General features: G+C 46.1%; 1 protein-coding gene across 2 annotated transcripts in view; it reads right to left on the bottom strand.

Annotated features, from left to right (window-relative positions):
* Positions 1–21,949, bottom strand: part of DPYSL3 (dihydropyrimidinase like 3) — a 104,836-nt gene that overhangs the window by 17,581 nt on the left and 65,306 nt on the right. For both annotated transcript variants that reach the window (XM_045821764.1, XM_045821770.1), the window contains 6 exons: positions 15,532–15,620; positions 11,193–11,377; positions 8,572–8,736; positions 6,475–6,536; positions 5,508–5,588; positions 1,058–1,126 (listed from right to left, as the gene is read on the bottom strand). In XM_045821764.1, the coding sequence (XP_045677720.1) occupies positions 1,058–1,126; positions 5,508–5,588; positions 6,475–6,536; positions 8,572–8,736; positions 11,193–11,377; positions 15,532–15,620 (651 nt within the window). The remainder of the gene's footprint in view (positions 1–1,057; positions 1,127–5,507; positions 5,589–6,474; positions 6,537–8,571; positions 8,737–11,192; positions 11,378–15,531; positions 15,621–21,949) is intronic.

Genomic DNA, 21,949 nt, shown 5'->3' with positions numbered 1-21,949 from the left:
TTTCTGGGGAGCAGATGACATTCTTCTTCTTCTCCAACTGGGGACTACTTTTATAAGTATATTCAATTTGTGAAAATTCACCTAACCTTTATGACAGGTACACTTTTCTCTATGTGTGGTACAATTTAACTCTTTAAAAGATTCTAAAAGAGATGGGCAACAGGAATGCAATCATTTCCGGTTCCGACTCCTTCTTCTACCTGCTGTGGAGTGCAGGGCTTGAAATGACAAAGCAGGAACACCGTTCACTTCGCTGACACGGAAGACCTTGAACTGGCTCCAGGTACCAGACCCAGGCTAGTCCTCCAAAGCCAATGTGCTCTCAGCCATGTGGACAGCCAAGTCCCAGCTGTGCCCTGTGCCAGCAGCTGAGACTGCTGACATCCCAGAGACTTGGAATCAGCACCTACTTCCCTTTTATTTGCTCTTCAGCTGCTAGACGCAGTCGCTAATCAGCATGCATTTTACACATGAGGAACTTCCACGTCTACATCCCCTAATACAACTCGATAGGCATATTGCCCCTTAAAGACCCATTCAGCTTCCTATCCATATGGCCAATATTGGCAGGACTCAAAATAGAATGGGGAATAAGTAGAAACGCCTCCAAAATTTACATTGACTGAGAAAGGGGTTATAGATTTACCTTTCCCACTGAATAACTGCAGAGTACCCTCCAATGGATATAGGCTTTGGAGAGATTAGGGGTCAGGAGTAAGCACTGCTTTCTAATTTCCTCAGGGGCCCATGAGTTGAGTCATTTAAAATGGTCTTGGGAAGAAATGGTCCAATCTTGCTGTCGGGTATTCCTAGAGCCTCACCACCGTTCACTGTGTTTGTCCCTGCACTGTGTGTGCTTGTGCCTCAGGAAGCGAGGCTGGACACTAACACTGCAAATCTGAAATGATGGACAGGCCATCAGGAAAGTTGCTGGAATTGGCATTGTGATCATGGGAGACTCTCAGAAGGTGCTACATCAGCTGAAAAGGAAATCACCCAGTGCTATTGCTTCTCTTTATCCCTCACCCTACCTCACCCACCACCCCATGCAACTCACCTCCTCTGGTCTGCTCAGCACGTGGCCTTCTGGGCCAGTGATCCCCATTTCCAACATCCGGGATTGCTCCTAGAAGGAGAAAAAAATAGAGGACAGTTTTTATTTTTTTAAAAAACTTATGATATTACTTAGTCAAGATTTATTTCAAAGCCCAAAATCATCCAGACCAATAAAAAAAGGCACTATGGCAATTTCTTACAGTACATCAATACTTAAACTAAAACTTAAAAAAATATAAGATGCTATTAACTTAAAAAAATATAAGATGCTATTAACTAACTCTTAAGTAATAAAAACTGTCCTCTATTTCTTAGGACAGCTCAACTAGGATTTGGAAACACACTGAAGATGAGCTCAAGGGAAAAAAGAGTAAAATATGTATATTGAATAATTCATTAACTCTGTGGAATTGCAAAATAGGGCAGAGTCTTAATTAAAAGGAGAAAAAGCATTTAAGGGTGGCCTGATTTTATTAAAAGAAAGTCTGTTAAACAGTACCAGTTGTTTTTGACATTACGCATCAAAAGTCACACAATCACTTATACTTTATTTCTTTCAGATGTTGACCTCTGAGAGTGCACTCCCTTAACTTGTTTTTTTAATTCATTCATTAATTGGAGAAAAGTGTCATAAACAGCACAGATCACCCTGGTACTGTGCAAACAACTGTCCATCCTTCAGATGCGATGGGACGGTGCTTTAACTGCTCTGATTTTCAGCTTCCTTATGCACAACAGTGAAACCCATTCATTCAACACAATTACTGAGTACCTGTTTCATGCTAGGCTCTAGGTGAGGTACTTGAGTTAAAGCAACGAGACTCCTAACTTGATGGGACTTAGTATAGTCCAATGTTTCCCAAAGTCTGGCCAACCCACCACCTACCTCAGAAATGAAGTGGGTTGTGTCTGCGGAAATGCAGAGGTCTGGCCCTGTCCAGCTCTAGCAAATCCGAATATCCGAATATCTGAGCTTAAAGTCTAGCAGTTTGCATTTTAGTAAGCCTAGCAGGCTTTTTCATGCTTCACTTTCATGACTTAAATGAATGGAATAGAATCTAATCAGACAAAATAGTGCCTCTACCCAGCATTCTCTGAGTTCAGCTTTTGGTCACTTTGTAATGAATTAGGTCTGGGATGAGGCAGAACTGCCTGCCCCTCATGGCTGATGGCTAACTTCCTCAGACCTCTGGCCAGCTTTCTGGAAGAAGCAGGTGGCTGGGCCACAAACACACACACGGGCTAACTGGACCTGGCGCAAACCCCAAGCCACCATCGCTGCAGCTCTGCCGGCCTCCACTCTCGAAGTCCGCAGGCCAGTCCCTCTGAACCTCTGCCCTGGCGCTGTGAGAGAGAGAGAGGAGGGACTGGACCACGCCTGTCTCACTCTGAAGCCATGAGATGTGCAGGAAAGCAGGATTCCTTCTACCTGGAAAAGGGTTGTTTTGTTGTCTGTTTGTTTTTAAGGGTTTTTTAAAAAAGAGGAGTAGAAAGGAAGATACCGCTGTAAGCAGCCATGAGGAGTAAACTGGTCCCCATCCCCAGCTCTACAGAATTTGAAAAAAGGTCAGAGGCTCATTTTACTAGCAATGTAGCTCCACGTTTCATTCTTATTGCTTCACATATCAAAACTTGGACTGAATAAAATTTCTTCCAAACTCTGGTGAGTTTCCACTTTGAATTGCACCCTGAACTCACTCACACAAGGGTTAAGGTCCCCAACAAAAGCATCTTCTGTCTGATAGGCCACTCTCACCTTTATCTTGTCCAAGAGTTCTGGGACACCAGGCAGATGAAGCTCATCAGGGGAACTCTTTCAAAATACACTTGTCTGAACTCTGCTCTTGACCTCAATCAGAATCTCCAGGACTGGGAGAATCCTAGGAGTCGGTCTTAAAGTCCCATAGGTGATTGTAATGCACTGTCCCTAAAGTCAGGGTGCCCCTACAGCTGGGAGAATGGCATGTAAGCCCTGGCTGGGTATTTCAGTAGCTAGAGTACTGTCCCAATACCAAGGCTGTGGGTCCAATCCCCAGTCAGGGTACATATAAGAACCAACCAATGAATGCATAAATAAGTAGAACAACAAATTGATGTTTGTCTACCTATCTGTCTCTCTCCCCTCTTCTCTCTCCAAAACCAATCAGTAAAAAAAAAATTTAAAAAAGAATGACATGCCCCGGCTGGCGTAGCTCAGTGGATTGAGCGAGGGCTGCACACCAAAGTGTCGCAGGTTCGATTCCCAGTCAGGGAATATGCCTGGGTTGCAGGCCATGACCCCCAGCAACCACACATTGATGTTACTCTCTCTCTCTTTATCTCCCTCCCTTCCCTCTCTAAAAATAAATAAATAAAATCTTAAAAAAAATGAAAAAGAATGACATGTAAAGGACCATTGGTGCAGGGAGTGATCACTGAGGCAAGTACACATTGTGGGTCACGGCACAATTTCGGTTTGCTCCATGAGGAAAGGGACCCTGTCTTCTTCATCTCCCCTCTCCAATGTTTTACTCATAGTAGATGCTCAGTAAACATTTGGTGGATGAGAGGCTAAGGATGTTGTGCTCTCAGATTGTCCTGATGATATTCCTTGCTGGGGCCCATGGGAGAAGATTTCTGCCTCTTTAATCACTTTGACATCAAGTACAGCCAAAGACTCTGAGGACAGCAGCTGCCTCAGTTAGATAATGTGATCAAATCTTTCAGCTTAAGCAGAATTTAATAAATACACACCAGAAAACTCATGCAAATGGAAAAATGCCCTTATTCTTTTCCTGACTGAGACCAGATCTTCCCAACGCAGGGAAAGGGGGGAGGGGGTTGGGGGAGGGGACCAGAGGTACTTCTGTGCTGAGGAGTCACAGAGGAAGCAGGGGAAGGGGGGCTTTGAGTTGGAGCCTGTTTGCCTCCGCAGGCTCTAGACTGAAGAACCAGGGAGTCTGGTTTCTCAGGCATCTGGAGGGAGGGCTGGGACCTCTGGCGGCTGCACTGAAAACTTGGAGAAGGGGGAGTAGCGACCGCTCTAATACCACCAGACACCTCCCCTGGGAGCAAGGCATTTGGACCCTCTTTGGAAAATGATTTCATTATCTCTGGGTGTGTGGGGGTGTAGGAGAAGGCTGTCAGGGGCCTGACTAATTAACCTCCTCAGTCACAAGCAACGGGAAACTGCACACTTAGCTCACCTCCTCCACTAGTGAGACAACACCCCAACAGCTGGAGCCCTGCACAGCTGTGGCGCTGCCTCCCCAGGAGGCCGGCAGCCAGATGGGTGGGCCAAGGCCCTGGATGCACCCTCTCTGGGTGAGGTGCCCACTGAGGCACATCCCCTTGGGGACTGAGATTTTACTCTCCTAGTCACCAGCTGCGATCATTGGGCCAATGACGTAATCCCTCTGTGCTTCAGCGTTCTCATATGATGGGGAAGATGGCAGTCCTCTTGAAAGGGTCAGGTGAAGAGTAAATGAGAACAGACTAGAGCCCCATCAGACCTGGCCCACGGTAGTAAGAGCTCACAAAATGGTCCCCACTCTTGGGAGTTAATGAGTCCGGCCTCAACACTGTTCCCACGCCCTGCCAATCACATTCACCCAGTCCCAGGCAACTTCTAGAAAAAAGGCACAGCCTGAGCACTTCTGAGCTATGGACGACATCTGTTTTGGCTCACTTCTCCACAGCCTAATGCCTGGCACAAAGCGCTCAGGAAATACTCTTTGAAAGGATGAATAATGGTCTCCTGCCATTAATGCTAAGGAATGGACTGAGAGACAGCTTACACTCTCTTCTGGCAGCCTCCGCCTCTCGGAGGCCAACCTGGGGATAAACAGAACCTGGCTAAGACACATCTGTGCATCTAGCCCATTAAGCAGCCCTGGAGATGGGGCGGGATGTGCTTTCTGCTCCCTCATAAATGATCAGTTTGGGCCTTGGGACCCTCACTTTCATCACTTGCCTCTGGTTTCTCAGTGTGATTTCTAGGAAACCAATGGGACGTCTGATCCCCACAAGGCCTCAGTTCTTCATTACCTAAGGCAGGGATTGCCACCACCCTGGACCTGCTCTCTGGCTTCCCAGAAGTGCTGCCTTAGGGTTTCTCTTTAGCACAGAGAATGCCACGGAGTTTGGACTCATTTTGAAGAGAATCAGCAGTGCTGCCCCCATAAACAGGCCGATTTGAAAACTGCCTCTTCCGGGAAGCCTTTTCTGATGCTCTAGAATGGCCAGATCTCTCCCTGTTTCCCAAGGGCTTTCACTTTCTCCCTCACTTGTCTCCATTTTCTGTTGTTCCTCCTCCTCTACAGGGAGGCCCTCTGGGGCAGGCTTTCGTGGAGAACTTAGGTAGGCACCTTGTGCACTGGGGGCGCTGAAGCGACATGAAGGGGTGAGGGAACGGGTGGGACACGTGATGAAGCCCGAGCAGAAAGCCCGTCCCAGGAGCCGCCCGCCCTTACCTGCGCGATGATGTCCCCGTTCTCGGCGTGAACTTGAGCGATGGCTCCCAGCTCTCCCAGGCAGGTGAAGATCTCGTAGAGCTGCAACAGAAACGAGCCTTTGTCCCTTCCCAAGCCACTGATGCTTTCAGTGACTCCACACAGAGACTGGTTATGAGAGCCAGGACGGGATACAGCAGAGGAAGTAAGTAACCAGGGCAGAAATGCAGACTGGAACACGCATGACTCAAGAGCAGTGCTAGTCCACAGAACTCCAGAAAACTGCCCGCGGACAGAACCTACGGGGTCACCTAAGCAGACAGGGCGAACACATAACAAACCGCTCCCAGGCCCCCCTTCCCCCCATGCACACTTTTGTACGGGATCATTTCCCACTGAGCTGAGACAGAGCTCCAGGATCCTTCTCAACACGTGCTCCCGAAAGCGACAGCAACCTGGCTGGAAGCTAATGTGAGAGCTGACACCCCCGTCTCTCAACTTCTCCAGAAAGACCTCCCTTGCTTGACCTTCTCACCAGGAAGTATGGGGATTCAGTTCTTGTATTTCCTCTGAAAACTTGAGATTTGTCTCAAACACACACATTTCGTGAATTTCTTAAGGAGAGAGTCTGAGGCAGGCTGGGGCAAGCGGAAGGCCCTCCGCAGTCCTATGTGGCTGGGTGCCTCCCGTGTTCCCTGAGTTCACGGGGGGTCTGGAGTTGTTTGGGAGAGGGAGATGTAGGCATGCCCTTCCTCCTGTCCTTCTCCGAAAGCCTCTGCAGTAGAAATCCCAGCTCCCTGTCTGCCTTGCTGTGGGAGCTGGGATTCCTAATTTAAAATGTAGCGTGGACAGCAGGGGCTTCAGGTAGCAATCTGGCCCCATGGTCTCCCACAGTGCCTACAGTGAGTCAAGTTCAAGGAGCCAAGGTCATCAGCAAACAATGGAAACCCATCCAGATACCCCAAGCCACACAGCAATGGGTCATTACCTCTGTGTTGGACACTTGATACAAATCCTTATAGGCCATGTAAACCATGAAGGAGTTGACCCCTGCAAGAGAGAGAAGGGGCGGGGGCGGGGGGGGGGCAGGAAGAAGACAGCATTACCACGAGCACTCTCCATCCTGTATTCCCACTCCTACGGTTCATGGGGCCTGAGTGCATTACAGGCTCCCGTCCAACGCAAAGTGGATGCTTCCATTCTCCAAAAGCACTTTCCTATTCCCTGCCTACTCTGTAAAAGCAACAATTCCAATGCAATGTCATAGAGAATGGTCTTTTCTTCTGCACCTCTTTCTTGAACCCCTGCCCAGCACTCCCCAGCCCACAGGGTCAGTACGCTTCACTACTGCTTCACGCAGTGTAGAATCATCGAGAATCGCTGTAGCATACTGGTTGTGTTCACACACAGGGGGTTGCACCACACACAAGTGCAGGGAGCTTGGAACACCTGACCTCTTATCCTCGGGGTCCTCATCTGTAAAATGGGAAAGCAACAGTGCCCTGCTTTATCAGATTCATGGGAACATTAAATGAGATACACACCATGCCCTCAGCACCAGCTCTGGCGCACATTCGGTCCATTGATGGACCTCCTGAGGTTGGCTATTTCACTATTTAATGAGTGCCTGCCCTGCACGCAACCTGTGCAGGGTTGAATCTGAAAGGGCCCTGTCCTTGGAGAACTAACAGGGCTCCTGGGCAGAAGTCAAGTGTCACCTTGCGCTTGAATATCCAAATCATAAGGGTTATTTTTAAAAAGAGCCATTTTTTACCCCAAATAAACTACTAATATTGTAATGCACAGAAATAGGCAGGACTGGGGAACGGAGAGTCATTTTGAAGAAACGAGGGTGATTTTGGGCTCCAACCATGAGGGCCACCTCAGCCCACAGTGTTCAAGGACGACAGTGGGTTGTAATTCGAGAGCCTCCCCCTCCCGCGTGGTTCAGCTAAGGGCAGTTTTTCCAACGCCGCCCTGCCCCGGCCTCTGTGCCTTCCATGGAATGACCCAGACCCTTTGGAAGGGAAGTGGGCATTAAAGCCGTTCAATTTTCTACCCCAGTGCAGATGCCCCGTGTGAAAGGAAAAACCAGAAAGGAGGGGGGGCTCACCCCTCATTCTGAGTCAGGAAGCACTGGGGCAGAGCTTGGGGGGCGAGGAGGAGCAGGGACAGGAAAACTCGGCCTCCGGGAGCCTGTCCTCTCCCCTCCGACCCACAACACACTCTCTTCCATGGCACGCCCGGCCTGGGCATCGAGACTGCCTGTCTGATAACCATCCGGCGTCTCGTGGCCTTGACTCTGTTGCTCTTCACTGGCCTGTCGCCTTCTCCCCTGGATGCCCAGCAGAGGCCATTTCTCATGCTTCCCTAAGGCTGCGAGAATGTCGCATGGCTGTACGGGGGAGTGGTGCCTGTGTGTGAAGTAGCTGATGATCAAAATGTAGGAGAAAGTAGAGAATAGAAGAGGCTCGGAAGACAGTGGGAACCTGAATTACGCACTCGCTGAGCGTGTGCGCGCACACACACACACACACAGACATGCGTTCACGCCTAAGCTCCTGGCCTGAGTTCAAACAATCTTTGCTCCAGAAATGTCTTAGCTTTCCTGAGGATGCTGTTGATATCTCATAGTCACAGGGTTGATCTTTGGAGTAAAAATGATGGAGTTTTAAAATTCCTAATCTCTTATCGAGTAGCTGTGTGACCTTATGTATGATGTTCACCTCTCCTGACCTCGGTGTCTTCCTCTGGCAAATGGGCAGAACTGCATGGAGGTAAAGGGCAGGCTGTGGGCACATCTTCTGCTTACTGGCTCTGTGATCCTGGGCTGTGTACTCTGAGCCTCAGGGTCTCCATCTGCCAAGTGAGGAGAAGGACCCCCATCTTGTGGAGACCCAGTAAGGAGTAACCGTGATGGAATAAATAAAGTGCTTGGAGTATGGTGGTACCCCTATCACGCAGCATGCATGCTCGAGGTTCCAGGGTCCAACCAAGGAGAAGGGACTCCAATGCGTGGATGGTGTGGGAAGGATGGGTGTCAGGGGTGAAGAGGGGGAAGGGAGGAAGTCACGTTCAGGCTCACCTTTGTCCTTGATGAGGTTCTGCACCTCCTGTTTGACGCTGTCACTCCAGTGGGTGATGTCCACGTGCAAGGCATAGTCGCAGCAGCTCTTCCCATCCGCCCACTCTCGCCACTTCTCATAGGCCTCTGTCAGGCTGGACTCGGGCTCGGGCACCACATGGTCAACTGAATGACGGAGACCCCAGACGGGTGACTCACTGACACAGCCTGCATTCCCTGCGCCGGGGCCTGCTCCTGCCCGCTTAGCCATGACCACAAAACCTCTATTTCCCGAGCATGGACTTAACCTTGGAAAGAGTTGCTGATGATATTGTCATGTAACTTGTGACATTGGGCCAAATACTAGCCTCCCTATACCTTAATTTTCTCATCCTTAAAATGAGTCCCAAATTGGGTGGGAGATAGAAAGTCATAGTGTCTTCCTCCTAAGGTTGTTACACAATGAAATGGGAAAAAATATACTAAAGTGCTTCACCTGATGGCTGGCACATAGTAAGTTCTCAATTAACATTAGCTATCAATGTGGCCATGCTATGTGCCATTATTACCAGTACTGTAGGGAGTTACTAGAAGAGATGAAAGTCTAGCTCCCTTGTAAGGGTGGAGAAGGGGTTTTAAAATTATGTCAGGGCACAAGAGTGACATCTCCATGCTTACTGGCATTGCAAAGAGCCAGTGTCAGTTAAATGAACTTGACACTGGGCCCACAGACCTCATGTCTGTGTAAAATCTTTGTCAAGTATCTGGTTCCTCTGAGGCCCAATCTGCTTGTGCAGTACCTGCAACCATGAGTAATGTTTTTTTAAATAACAACATTTACAGCTGCTGGGGATAAGGCAAAAATGACACTCTCATATTTCATGTGGGCAGTAGAGAAAAAGTGAGAATCGGTACAACTTTCCCAAAAGCAATAATAAAAATAGATATCAAAAACCTTAACATTTTTTCATACCTTGACTCACTGATAAGTCCTGTGCCTAAGAATTATTCTGAAGGAAATAAACAATGCTGTGTGTAAAATCTGGGATCTGAAAATCTTTGTTAGTCTACATTATTACATATATGCATAAGGGAACACAAGAGACTAGCAAAATACTTAACAATAGGTCAGTTTGGTTGAATTCATAAACTGTGATACCTCCATAAAACAGGTGATCTGGCATGCATAATATATGTTGGGGTGAAATAAAAGTGAATGAAGGGAAAGACATCTATGACACGTCACTTTGAGAAAATGGGAGGCTAAAACACACTGTATCTATTATGATCCTTCTCTTGTTAAATAGGAAAAAATATAGACAAACTGAAATAGTGATATGAGATTTGTGAGTTTTCTTTTTGTTTTACATACCTAGGGTTTTAAAATGATCTATCTACGAAGGGCATGCACATTTGTGTAATTCTTCACACACTTTTCTTCCTTGTCACCTGGAACTCCTGACTTTCCTCCTGCTCCTTCTCTAATGCAGAAGACTTAGCAATCTACACGTTTCCAGAATGCTGACAAGTTCAACTCCATGCCCAGGTGGCAGGAAGCCAAGCCAAGATCGCTCATTTCCTCAGTCCTCTATTGCAGCCGCCTAAGTGCACTTATCGGAAAGCAAGCGCATGGAGCTGTGTTACTGGTGTCTGGACCCACACCAGGGCCTTCGTGGGCAGGCGGCTGCTGAGAAGTCAGCTGGCTTCCTCCCTTTGGCTGGAAAGAGCTTTGGTCTCCCTAAATTGCACCTTTTATGGCCTCGATGCAATTTTCCTGGGCTTCCACCCTGCACTAGCTGAAGCTGAAGCCTGCTGGAGCTCCCATCAAAAGGGAAATAAAGTGAGTAATTCTATGGCTTTGGCTGTTCTCTTTTCTTGGGTGGATGTATTCGATGTTAAAATAAACAGTGCTCCTGCTGATCAAGTTGGGATGGGGGCTGGGAGGGGACCCAGTTCATCGGGATTCCCTTGGGGCAGGAAGGACCATCCTGGGATACTTTCCTTTCAGTACTGCAGTGGCATGCAGCTCCCTAGGTGTCTTTGGAATTGCAACAGTTACCAGAAAAAGGAACAACAAAAAAAAAAGAAACCACAGACTCACTCAGCTTGCCTAATCTTCAAGATACAAAGTGGTCAAAATACAGCACAGACCAGATAACAATAAACGCCACCAAAGCCCACTCATTTCTCCAGAACTTCAAGTCTCCTTTGTCATTCTCTCAGGGATGCTTCTTAGCACCACCCACACGCTCTGCCACGCTCTCTGCCCACTCCTGCCTGAGACCCAAACTGGAAGTTCTGAAATAACGTTTTGCCTACTATCCACAACTTGTTTGGTCCACTTTCCCCAGTGACGGGCCCAGAGGCAATCCTTTCTGATTCTCCGTCACCCGCACGCCTGCCCGCTGGCACTAAGGCAGACAGCAGAGACGGCTGCCTCCACGGCCCTGAGCCTCACGCAGCTCTTCTCTGTGACTACAGTGAGCCACCAGCGTCCTCACTCCAGCCTGCTGTAACCACGGCCCATCGGGTGGCAGGTCTACACACTGTCTCAAGGGAGGGGTGCACGTCACTGTCAGCAAGCCTGGTGGTTATCCCATTCCTAACACTTGGGGCCAGGAATGGGTCACTGGGGCACTTACTGATCATGGTGGTGCCTCCGGCCAAGGCAGCCTTTGTCCCTTGGAAGAAGTCATCCACAGTGGTCATCCCCTTGTAGGGCATCTGGAAATGAGTGTGGACATCGATGCCCCCGGGGATCACCATCTTCCCATTGGCCTCGATGGTCTTCACACCTCCAGGGACAATCAGATTGTCTCCAATTTGCCTGGGAAGACAGTGAAACACCTGGCAATTTAAAAGAGTAACTCCAAAGACAAACAGTATTTTAAGGGTTTTAAGCATTGCACCTCTTTATCAAAATAGTCTCTGCAAGTGATTCACAAGCTTAGCAATCTAGGAACAAATAAAGATCGGTATAGATACAAAGCACAGTGTTTAAAGACACAAAACAACCCAACACGCTACCTGGTGGAAACGTGTAGCACTGTAACCCCAGGGGTTATCTGGGAGTATCTGGAATACAGGATATGAAATGAATTTTTGAAAATATACTGTTTTTTTTTATCCCTTTCATTTTGTTGTTTTAGTTATGGGTGAGGAATAACATCTGAAAGGGAGTTGAAAGGGTATAAAATAAGGAACCGTTGGGAGAGACTACAGGAGGTAATGAATCATTCGAAGAACAGGTATGTGAACTTAGCTGTCCTCTAAGTGGGTTCATCTGGGCTACTAGCACAAGAGGACTCTGTCCGGGTCCTTTCACGCCTCATTTCCTACCCCTGTTCCTCCCTTCCCCGACCATTCATCCGGCAACCACGTGTGAAGACAGATTCGAAGGGAGGAAGTTACAGATGCAGATGCCCAGTTGCGGCTGCTTTTGTGGGGTCAGAATTTCAGCAGAAGCTTCAAGCCAAAAAGGATGGTTATGACAACCGGACAACCTCCACCCAACACACCTTCATCCAGCGCGCTTCAGAGTGTCCCAGGGAGGGAGAGAGGGGGACTTGGGTGGGATGGAAGCTGATGAGTACGCCAAAGGCACATGACACACGGCAAGGGACAAACAACACTACTGCTGGAACAATGTCGCCTCATAGACCAGCTCACGTTGCTCAGATTGTATGTGACTCCACACCCTTGACTTACATGGCCAGTTAAGCCTGTCCAAAATGGAGTCCAGGTAGAACTATGATTCACAAGCCCCTACATTGTCATTAAGTGTCTCCCATCTTGGGGACACATGAGCCCCGATGCCAGTAGCACGAATGCTTCCTCTTTGCTCCTAGCCAATCAAGCAAGGAAAGTCCCTTGGGGCACTGGAAGTCCACCACTGGCCCACGAAATCTTAGTTCTGCCTCTAAAGTAGTTCTGACATCTCCTAAGAGTTCAACTTCCCCACATCACCACCGGGCCACTCCAGGGCCACCACCACTCAAAACACACTGTGGAAAAATTGCAGGCTCTGGTTGTAAGCCTCGTCTAGTCCACATACCAGTCCATTGTGTCTCTGTTGTTTTCTCCTTCACCGACTATCCTCTGGGGGAAGCTGAGAACCAAGGGCATGAAGAGCTGCCTGGCGTGTGTGCATGCGTGTGTGTGCGTGTGTGTGTTTCCACCATTCTGACGACTGGTACTGCACCAAGTCCAAAACAGAAATGCCTTCCCTCTCCCCCCACCCAACTAATCAAGGTCACAGTGACCCTTGAAGGCTCGGCTTCCATCTCCCTCATTAGTCACGTTTCTATGGACAGCACGGTCTAATGACAGCTGTGGATCGGCTCTGCATATGAGGTGTCTAGGCGCACAAACCTGGCTTTGCTAGTCACTAGCTTTATGACCTTGGCCATAACCTCAAGCCATACTTAATCTCACCAGGTCTCAACTTCTTCACCTGTAAAATGTAATAAAAATGCCTACTCCATAGGGTTGTTGTGGAGAGTAAATGTTACTATGTTAAGCCAAAAAGCACTATTAGGTAGATAAGAAGTCAGTAACTCTCAGCTATTATAATTAATAACCACACTACCCCCATATAGCCCTCTCCTTCTGAATCTCATCATTCTACTGATTTAATATTTTATTTTGATAATATCTGGTAATGCTACATCTGTTCTTTGCATACACACACACACACACACATAGATTATTCAGTTCCTCTAAAAATCAGTAAGCTCCCTAGGGGGAGAGGGCATGATGACATGATGAGTTGGGTCCCAGTGGCATCTCCCGTAGCATGTGTCCAGTGACTCAGGCAACTGCCCCCGCACACAGCAGGCACCCCACAAATATTCACAGGCAAACCACTGTGTAGCAGCTGGAGGAAATGACAGATGTTCTCAGGCTTATGATGGGGTTTTAAGTCCCAATAAAACCATCATACATTGAAAATATCATAAGGTAAAAATGCATTTAAGACACCTAACCTACCAAACATCATAGCTTAATCTAGCCTTCCTTAAACATGCTGGGAACACTCAGGTTAGTCCCGAGCTGGGCAAAATCATCTTGCTGCTGCTGCTGCTGCCTAGCATCACAGGAGAATAATGCACCTCCTACCACTGGCCCAGGGAAGATCAAAATTCCAAATGTGAAGTATGGCTTCGACTGAAGGTGTACCAATTTCACACCACTGTAAAGTAACAATATCCTAAGTCAAACCATCCCACGTGGAGGACTATCTGTATTTCTGATTTGATGCTCTGTTAAGAATGTTGTTAGAGACAGAGATAATTTCAGGAAGGGATGAAGATCACGTCTATCCAACCTTGTCTCCACCACCAACTCACACATCTGATGGTTAAATTCCTTACAGAGGTGTCAAACTCATTTTCACTGGGGGTCACATCAGCCTTGCAGTTGCCTTCAAAGGGTCGAATGTAATTTTAGGACTGTACAATGTAACTCCTCCTTAACAGTTAAGCAAGAGCTTGGTGCTGCCACTGGGTAGAAACAAGGTGCCAGGCCGGATAAAAGAAGGTGGAGGGCTGGATTTGGCCCACAGGTCTTGTGTTTGCCACCTCTGTATCTATAACATCCCTGGCAAGTGGCCTCTAGTCGAATCTAATAGAGATGGCAAAAAGAATTCATTCTGCATATTCAACTCCAGTAGTAGATACCTGAGTCGGTGTGTGAAAATGGACTGAGCCTGTATTTGGGACTTAACTGCGAAAAGTTCTGTGATCCATCAGTGATTCTTGGCATGAGTATCAGCTAAGGAAGAAATGTTAGGTACTAAATTTTTTTCCATCTCTGATCTCTAAATGAGGGAATTCACTACCTCCAAAGAGAGCCAACTACATACAATAATTTTTAATAGAAAATATAAAGTCAATCATGACATATTTTGACAAAATTATTATTTTATATCAGTTAGCTTGCCCAGTATTTCCATTTTTCTATTTCTATTATGAAAAGGTATTTATGGAAATTGGCAAGGCAATTAAACACAAATATCTTACACTTGTTCACTCATCCATTTAATGTATCTAATTAATATGTTGATGTTTAGGAAGTTATTTGTTTTCTCTGTTCTTCTTCCTCCTCATATGAGGGGAGGGTAATAATGGCAGTGACTTCATAGGATTGCCGGCAGATTACATGAGATAAGGAATAACATTTAACAGTGCCTGAGCTGTACTACGTACTCGGCAAAACACAGCTCTTCCAAGAGTGCCAGAGGCCCTTTGTGCTGAGTGCTGGGTTCAGTGCAGGGGCGTGGGGAGGAACTCAGTAAGGTCCTTGCTCTCCAGGGGGCCCGACAGTGTCAGAATTGCTACAGTTGATAACAGCACAAGGTGCTCTGAAAGCTCACAGAAGGGGAAGCTAACTTAGATTTGGGGGCTGGTAAGGAATGTCCCTACAAAAAGTCGTATCTAAGCCAAGTTTTCAGACATAAGTAAGAGGGCTCCTGTAAGCAGAATCTTAAACTAGCCAGTGAAATTGAATAATATAAATATAAAACTGAACGAGTTCAGGGATGGCTAACAGGATGAGCTGAACACTCCAGTTTTATACAGCGTCTTACCACTGCAGGGATGTGCCATGCTTTATGTGATGAAAGGCTGTGTGTATATAAAATCCTTTCTTAAAAGGCACTAGATAAGGAACCTGCACAGAAACGTTACCTGGCTATGCTGCTTATGCGCATCCAATAGCAAACCATTTTGTAAAGTAATCATGCATTCCTGAAGGACCCATTTGGAAATCTTGCCTGAAATACATGCCCTGCCTGTGCTCTGCCCATTTACATCTTATGTAAGTCCAGGTTCAGTTTAAATGGCCTCTCCATCCCTAAACCATCCTCCGGACACTTCTAAATTACCTATCCTCACTTGAGCTCCTTTGGTACCTCTTTTAGGGTGCTATGATTTGTACACATTTTTCAGCATCCTTAAGGAGAGAAGGGGTCCATATACATACTTGATTAGGCCATCTTCCATGTAGATATCGGCGTAAAAGGACTGATCATCGTTGACGATTCTGCCCCCCTTGATGAGAAGACGGTCGCTCTAGGAGAAAAAGAGAACCTGAGTCATTCTCACATCTCAGCGTCCCTGGAAGAACGGTCTGCAAGGCTTTCCCAGCTCGTGGCTCCTGAAGGCCGGTGAGCACGCATTTACTGAGGATATCCGGGCATTCAGTATCTGAATGGGTGTGTTTGTTAGGGAATCCAGTCTTTCTCATTTTCCTCTAATTCAGATTTTTTCCAGCGTTTCATCTCTTGCTTTAGCAAACTATCAGAGCCGCTCAGAAATACAGCTACTCTTTTTATGATCTTTCCTGTGTCAGTGAGCACTCAGTATATCTCGGTGCCCAGCACCCGGTCTGGTATTCTGTTGACACGCTACAGTGATTCTCAGAAACAGAACTTAGATCAGGCATACCATGAAAGAGCCTTTGAAAATCTTTAAAATGACATGGCAGTCACATTATATTTAAAATTCAGGATACTTATACATGTATGCACACCTGCACATCAAGTTGTGGAGTGTACAAGAAAACCACTCAATGGGGAAAAAAGACAAAGTATCTATAGTATTTAGCTCAGGGTGAAAATTACACAGAATTCATACTTCTTTATACTCAGTATTTCTCACGTCTTCTGAAATGTAATCTTTTTATTGCTTTTATTATTAAAATTGCTTTTTCTGATAAGAAAAGTCTCTAAAAATTACAATTTAGATGCGGTTTGGATAAGTAAGCTGACTGGAAACAATGCTCATAGACTCCAAGGTTATTAACAAAATATAAGCATATACTTTACACCTAAGTCAGGAGAGACAAATCAGCATTAGCTTTCAGAGAGTTCTTTACATCAATGGAGCTTAGACTGCACCCTGAGGGTTGGATGAAGCTTTGTTAGGTTTGGGGTGGAGAAGAGAATTCTTAGGAGGGTGACTGAGTGGACTAGAGCAAGAAAAAAGGAAGAGCAAGTTGGATTTTCTTAAGATTTCAATGTAAGGACCCCATCCATCCATTATTCATCCATCTGCTTATTTAGCAAATAATTATTTAATATTTATTACTAAATAGGTAGGGAGGGTACAAGTTGTGAATGCGTCATACCAGGTCATAGCTTTCATGGATCTTAAAAGGTAAGTCTGGCAATAAAGAAAAAAGAAAGTCAACAAGAAAAATATAAAAGCATATTAAGTGTCCCCAAATATAGGGGAGGGAAGCTTGGGTGAATAGAGGCTGGGAAAGGCCTTTTGGGGAAGATTGGTTTGGGTGGGTGTGGAGACAGAGAACCACGGGCAGATGGAACAGAATGTGCAGAAGCCCCGAGGAAGGAGTGCGTTTTGTATCTTTGAAAACTTGAAAAAGATCAAGTTGGGAAGTGGCATGAAACGAAGTTAGCGAGGCAGGCACTGGCTTTCAAAGAAAACATAGGTTTTATGGGGAAGAAAGGAAGCCCCCCCCACCCACAAGCTGACTTATGGCTTCAGAAATAAAAGTGAACAGGGGCAGAAAATGAGAATTAAAACTAGGAGTCCATGAAGGCTAAAGCAAATTACCACTTAGTTTCTCCTGCTTCCAAAGTATTGCATGAGAACAAGAAATTTCATCATGCCATATTGTCAGGGGAGAGGGTTTTAAAAAGATGCAGATCAATGAGGCACTTAGAAAGAAGCTACATGTGGGGCAAGGAGATGCACTAATGAGGTCAAACACAAATTCCCGGCATGTGTGACCTACCAGCTCCTCGTGATCTAGCCTCAGTCAGTATGGCCACCCTTCTTTCTATCACGGATTGCCTCGTATTTTATACAGTGGCAAAGCTAAGAAACGTGCTGTTCTTGTGACACATTAGATTCTCGGGCCACTGAGCCTTTGCAAAGATGTTCTCTCTGCTTTCTCATGTTTGCCTGGCATCGGACAACTGTCCTCCCTGTAATCCAACCTCCAGTCAAAGGGTTTCTCCTCCAGGACACATTACCTGACTTTCTAGCAAATTCTACCTGCTACCATCGCAATTTAGTTCAAACAATTATATTGTTCTACAAGAGCTGGTTTATTGTTCAGTTGTTTTCTGACTTGACCAAATAAATACTCTTTTAGCTTTGAAACCATGTGTCTTTCGATTCTTTTATTACTGCTTGCAGCCCATCCTTGATAGCTGTTAAATGGTGGTCAAATGAATGAGTGAAGGGTGGGACCCAGGAAGTTCTAGTATACTGGTGTGACAGGAAGACCATCTGAGTTAAAAATTATGTGAAGTGGCCAAAAAATTGGACTTCAAGAAAAATTAAGAAAAAAACTTGAAGTCGATTGTAATCTACTGTTTTAAAAAATACTTGAAAATCTATAGGAGGCTGTCCTAGGGCTGTCCTTCCTAAGTGAGGGAAAACGGACTCCCAGGCCCAGCTCTGGCCACTTGTATTTTGTAAACTCCATGCACGGCTCTTACGTAGCCATCAGCCAGCTCAGGACCAGCTCACAGACCAGTAGCAGAAACCACTGTCCCAGGCCCAGTTCTGTGTGTCTAGGAAGACACAAGATGACAGAGGAGCCTCCAGCAGGAGCTTCATAATAATCTTGGGTGGGCCAAAAAGCCTATTTAGTTTTTTCCATAAAATAAAAGACTTTTTCATTTGCCCCAGTAACTTTATTGATTTGGATACTGTGAGTATGTTGGCTACCTCCCACATGGTAAAATGCTGATTGTTTTCAATTAATGTTTCTATTCGGTGACTATCAACTACAACTGGTCTATCCGTGGAGCATGGTTCAGCAAGAAATCTCCAGCAAAAAACTTCACAAACCATTTTTGACACATTTGATCAGTATCAGCACCTTCTCCATACACTGCACAAATCCTTTTTTGCATTTCAGTTACATTTTTACCTTTCTTGAAATAATAAAGCATACTATGCTGAAAATGTTGCTTATTTTCTTCCATCTTCGATATTAAAATGGCTACACAAAAATTCACCAATTTTGATTTTTTTAATACACATTGTTATGACAGCTGTCACAATACAGTCTAACAAAATTGTTTCAAATGAAGTTCAAGACAACTAAGTGCTCCTAGAGCCATCGTACAGAACAAACCAAATGAACTTTTTGGCCAACCACTATGAGCTCCCTCTCATAGCTCAGTGCTTTTCTGATGGTCTTTTTATCTTTCCAGTAAAGAGCTGAAGTAAGCTGGTGTTTGGACAGGAGCCAGTGATTGCCTTAACAGAGACCAGCTCTGAAATGTGACCATCTTTTGCCTAGGGACATCCAGCCCTGAGCCACTGGAATGACCATTGCTTCCTTCAACAAGTATCAGATGTCAGCCAGGGTCAAAAGCTCCCTCAGGCCCAATGTGTGCAGGGAATCAGTAAGAGCTGATCTAAGTGGAATTAACATCATTGAGTTGGTAATCATTGGAAACTCTTCAGATGATAATTAAATAAACCATCTTTGGCTCAATCATCAGGAATCTAAACAGAGATACCAAGACCTCAGCTCACAGAACGCCAAGAGAGGCTGTCCCTGGGATCCTCGGCTTGTCCCCCTAATTTTTATTAAAGGGGTTAACAAAACTGCTGTATTAAAATTTTAACCCTTTCCATGCATGTGGGACAAAGGGCAGCCCAGGCAAACTGCCATCAGACCCAAAGAGTCTGAAAAGCAAGTCTTGGGCTTGTCATTGAAGAATGACGTAACTACTGACGACTTCCAAGCCACCTAACACCAAACCTCCCCTGTTACAGAGCATGCTTGTCTGTGAATTCCAGGACCAGCTTCATAGAGGAACACATGCTGGGGGTGAAACCCAGCAAGACAAACAAATCTGACATCCAAGATGAAAAGGTGTCCTGGTTGATGTTAGGAAGGACAGATGAACATGGCTTTGTGGGCTCTTTACTTTCTGTTCCTAGCACCTACCGTTGTCAAGCATCCATGAGCTGATGCCCAAAGAGGTAAAAGGGTCTAGTTTGGTGCCTACCGATGTTTCTCATGTAATGAGAGACACAGAGGATGACGGTATTGCTAGAGCACACTGGGGTAATCTGGAGGGTACCAGGAATGCAAAATGAAGCTACTCAGAGCCCGAAGTAGTCAGCCAAGGACTCTACCTGCCTTAGACCCTGCATTGTCGCTTAGGGCTGAGTGTGGCCAGGTCTTGCAGCCCATAGGAGTACCAGGCACACCAGCGGATAAGTGTGGGTGTCTCTGGGTTCTCCCACTACTGGGAGAATCAGGCAGACCATTTAACTAGCCATGTGATCTTGAGTTAGGACTTAACCTCTCAGAATCTCAGGGTTTTTGTTAGCTAGAAGTGGAAAATAATAGCTAGCTCGTCACACAGGGGGCCTTCCAGGTGTAAGTGAGGGGAAAAGTGTGTGTGTGTGTCCGCCTGACTGTGTACAATGTATAAAATATCAAGCACACAAGTAAATACCTCTAAATATTAGTTATATTTAGCCCATTCACATCATTTACATGACCCCAAATTTTTTTTAAAAAGCCTTAAGAAGTATGTTGAAAAGGGTTGATTGTTCCCAAATTCCAAATGGGCAGAGAAACACAAAGAGATGAATGACTTTGTCCGAGTGACACAGTCGATTGGTTTCAGCTGGAAGCAAATCCAGGTTTCCTACCGTAGGAGACCACACCTACTTCCATTCAAAGCCACTGTACCAACTGTCCTTAAACCTATGACAAGTGGCCCTTTCTTTTTTCTTTTTTTTTAAAATTATTTTTCATCCTCACCCAAGGATTTTTTAAAACTGATTTCAGAGAGAGAGGAAGGGGGGAAGAAAGGAGGGATTGAGTGAGAGAGAGAGAAAGGTTGACACGAGAGAGAAACACCGATCAGTTCCCTCCTGTGTTGTGTGCCTTGACCCCCGACCAGGGGTCAAACCCGCAACTTCGGAAAGTGCCCTGTCTGGGAATGGAACCTGCACCCTTGTGGTGTTAGAAACAATGCTCCCACTACCAAAGTCAGCTGCCAGAGCTGTTAAGTGGCTCTTTTTGACAGGACCCTCTTCTCTGCTTAACACTGCATCTGGCTGCTCCAGCGCTGAAACTGCTGACCAGAGCGCTGCGGTGGGTAACGAGGAATCCACTAACGGTTCCTCCGTTGCTTATAAACCAGGGCGGTAAACCTGGCCCTCCTGGCCTCAATGTGTCAGTGCAGCTCATAAAGCACCTGATTTACAACCCCGGGTAGCGCAGGTCCTTGAAGTCTGATGAAGCGATGAAGTCCAACTTTTTTCCTTCACTAGGGTCTACTAATAATTAAGACAAGCCACTCTAAAAAAATGAGAAGTTTGTGAGAAAGAGGGAGGGGATGGGGAGAGAGAGAGAGAGAGAGAACAAAGGAGACAGGAGGGGAGGGAGAATGGAGGGGAGGGAAGGTAGGAGGAAATAAACTATGTTAACAAGGGAAGTTGTTAAGAATGGCTGCGATTCAAAGGAGAATACAAAATGGAAGAACAGAATCTTGAACTCAAGCCTAATGGCAATGTTGGTTCCCATTTTCATTTTTCTCATCTCGTTTTCAGTTTAAAAGAACTGAAATGTTCACCTCCATCTATCGGAGGTGGTGAGAACACGACCCCTGAGAACCAGCGCACTCTGTGGATTTTCCCCTGTCAATCAAGTCAGCCTGAGAACAGTTCTTCAGGCTGCTGCGTCCCACCCTCCGCAGACATTCCAGCAGCTTGGAGTAAAAACTGGAATCCTAGGAAGGAAAACAAGAGGATGTAAAATGGAGAGCGAGCCTTCCAAAATCCAATATTTTGTTACTTGTGCTCAGATCACAGGATACTGACTCTGACCCTCAGTGGGAACTCAAGATCCTTTTAAATCCAGAGGAAGGTGCTGATGGCTATGTAAAATAAAGGCCCTCCTGGGATTAGATTTGACTCCCTGAGAACACTTCTACTCTTAAAAATACAGCGGGATGGACAGGCTACACGGATGAAATCTTGTTTTGCTTCCCCAAAGCAGCCTCATTTAAAGAGGAGAGAGAACAGGTTTTCTAAGATAGTCCAGTGGACTCAAAATGATACTCAGAACAAGGTACCGAAAGCCTCTTAGGACACCAGAGATCTCATCCTGGTTCTGCTGTTCATATGCACCTTGGATGAGACACATGGATGTGAGTTTAAATTGTAATGGGATTCTAACACTAATACTACCTGTGTTTGGACAAGTGACGCTACCTCTCAGGCCTTCAGCCTCACCGTCTGTGAAATGGACACAATGATACCTCTCTCTTAGGGTGCTGGTTAGCATGGATTAGGGGGTACTCTATGTAAAGGGCTGAACTGTGCTTGGTGTGCTAGAAATGCTTAACACATGTGAGCTACCCTCATTATTATTTTTCCGTATCATTGTA

This window comes from Phyllostomus hastatus, unplaced genomic scaffold, assembly GCF_019186645.2.
Source record: "Phyllostomus hastatus isolate PE091 unplaced genomic scaffold, TTU_PhHast_1.1 phas_contig_150, whole genome shotgun sequence".
NCBI classification, from domain to species: domain Eukaryota; kingdom Metazoa; phylum Chordata; class Mammalia; order Chiroptera; family Phyllostomidae; genus Phyllostomus; species Phyllostomus hastatus.
The sequence above is the reverse complement of the archived record's forward strand: the minus strand, read 5'-3'. Positions and strand labels throughout refer to the sequence as shown.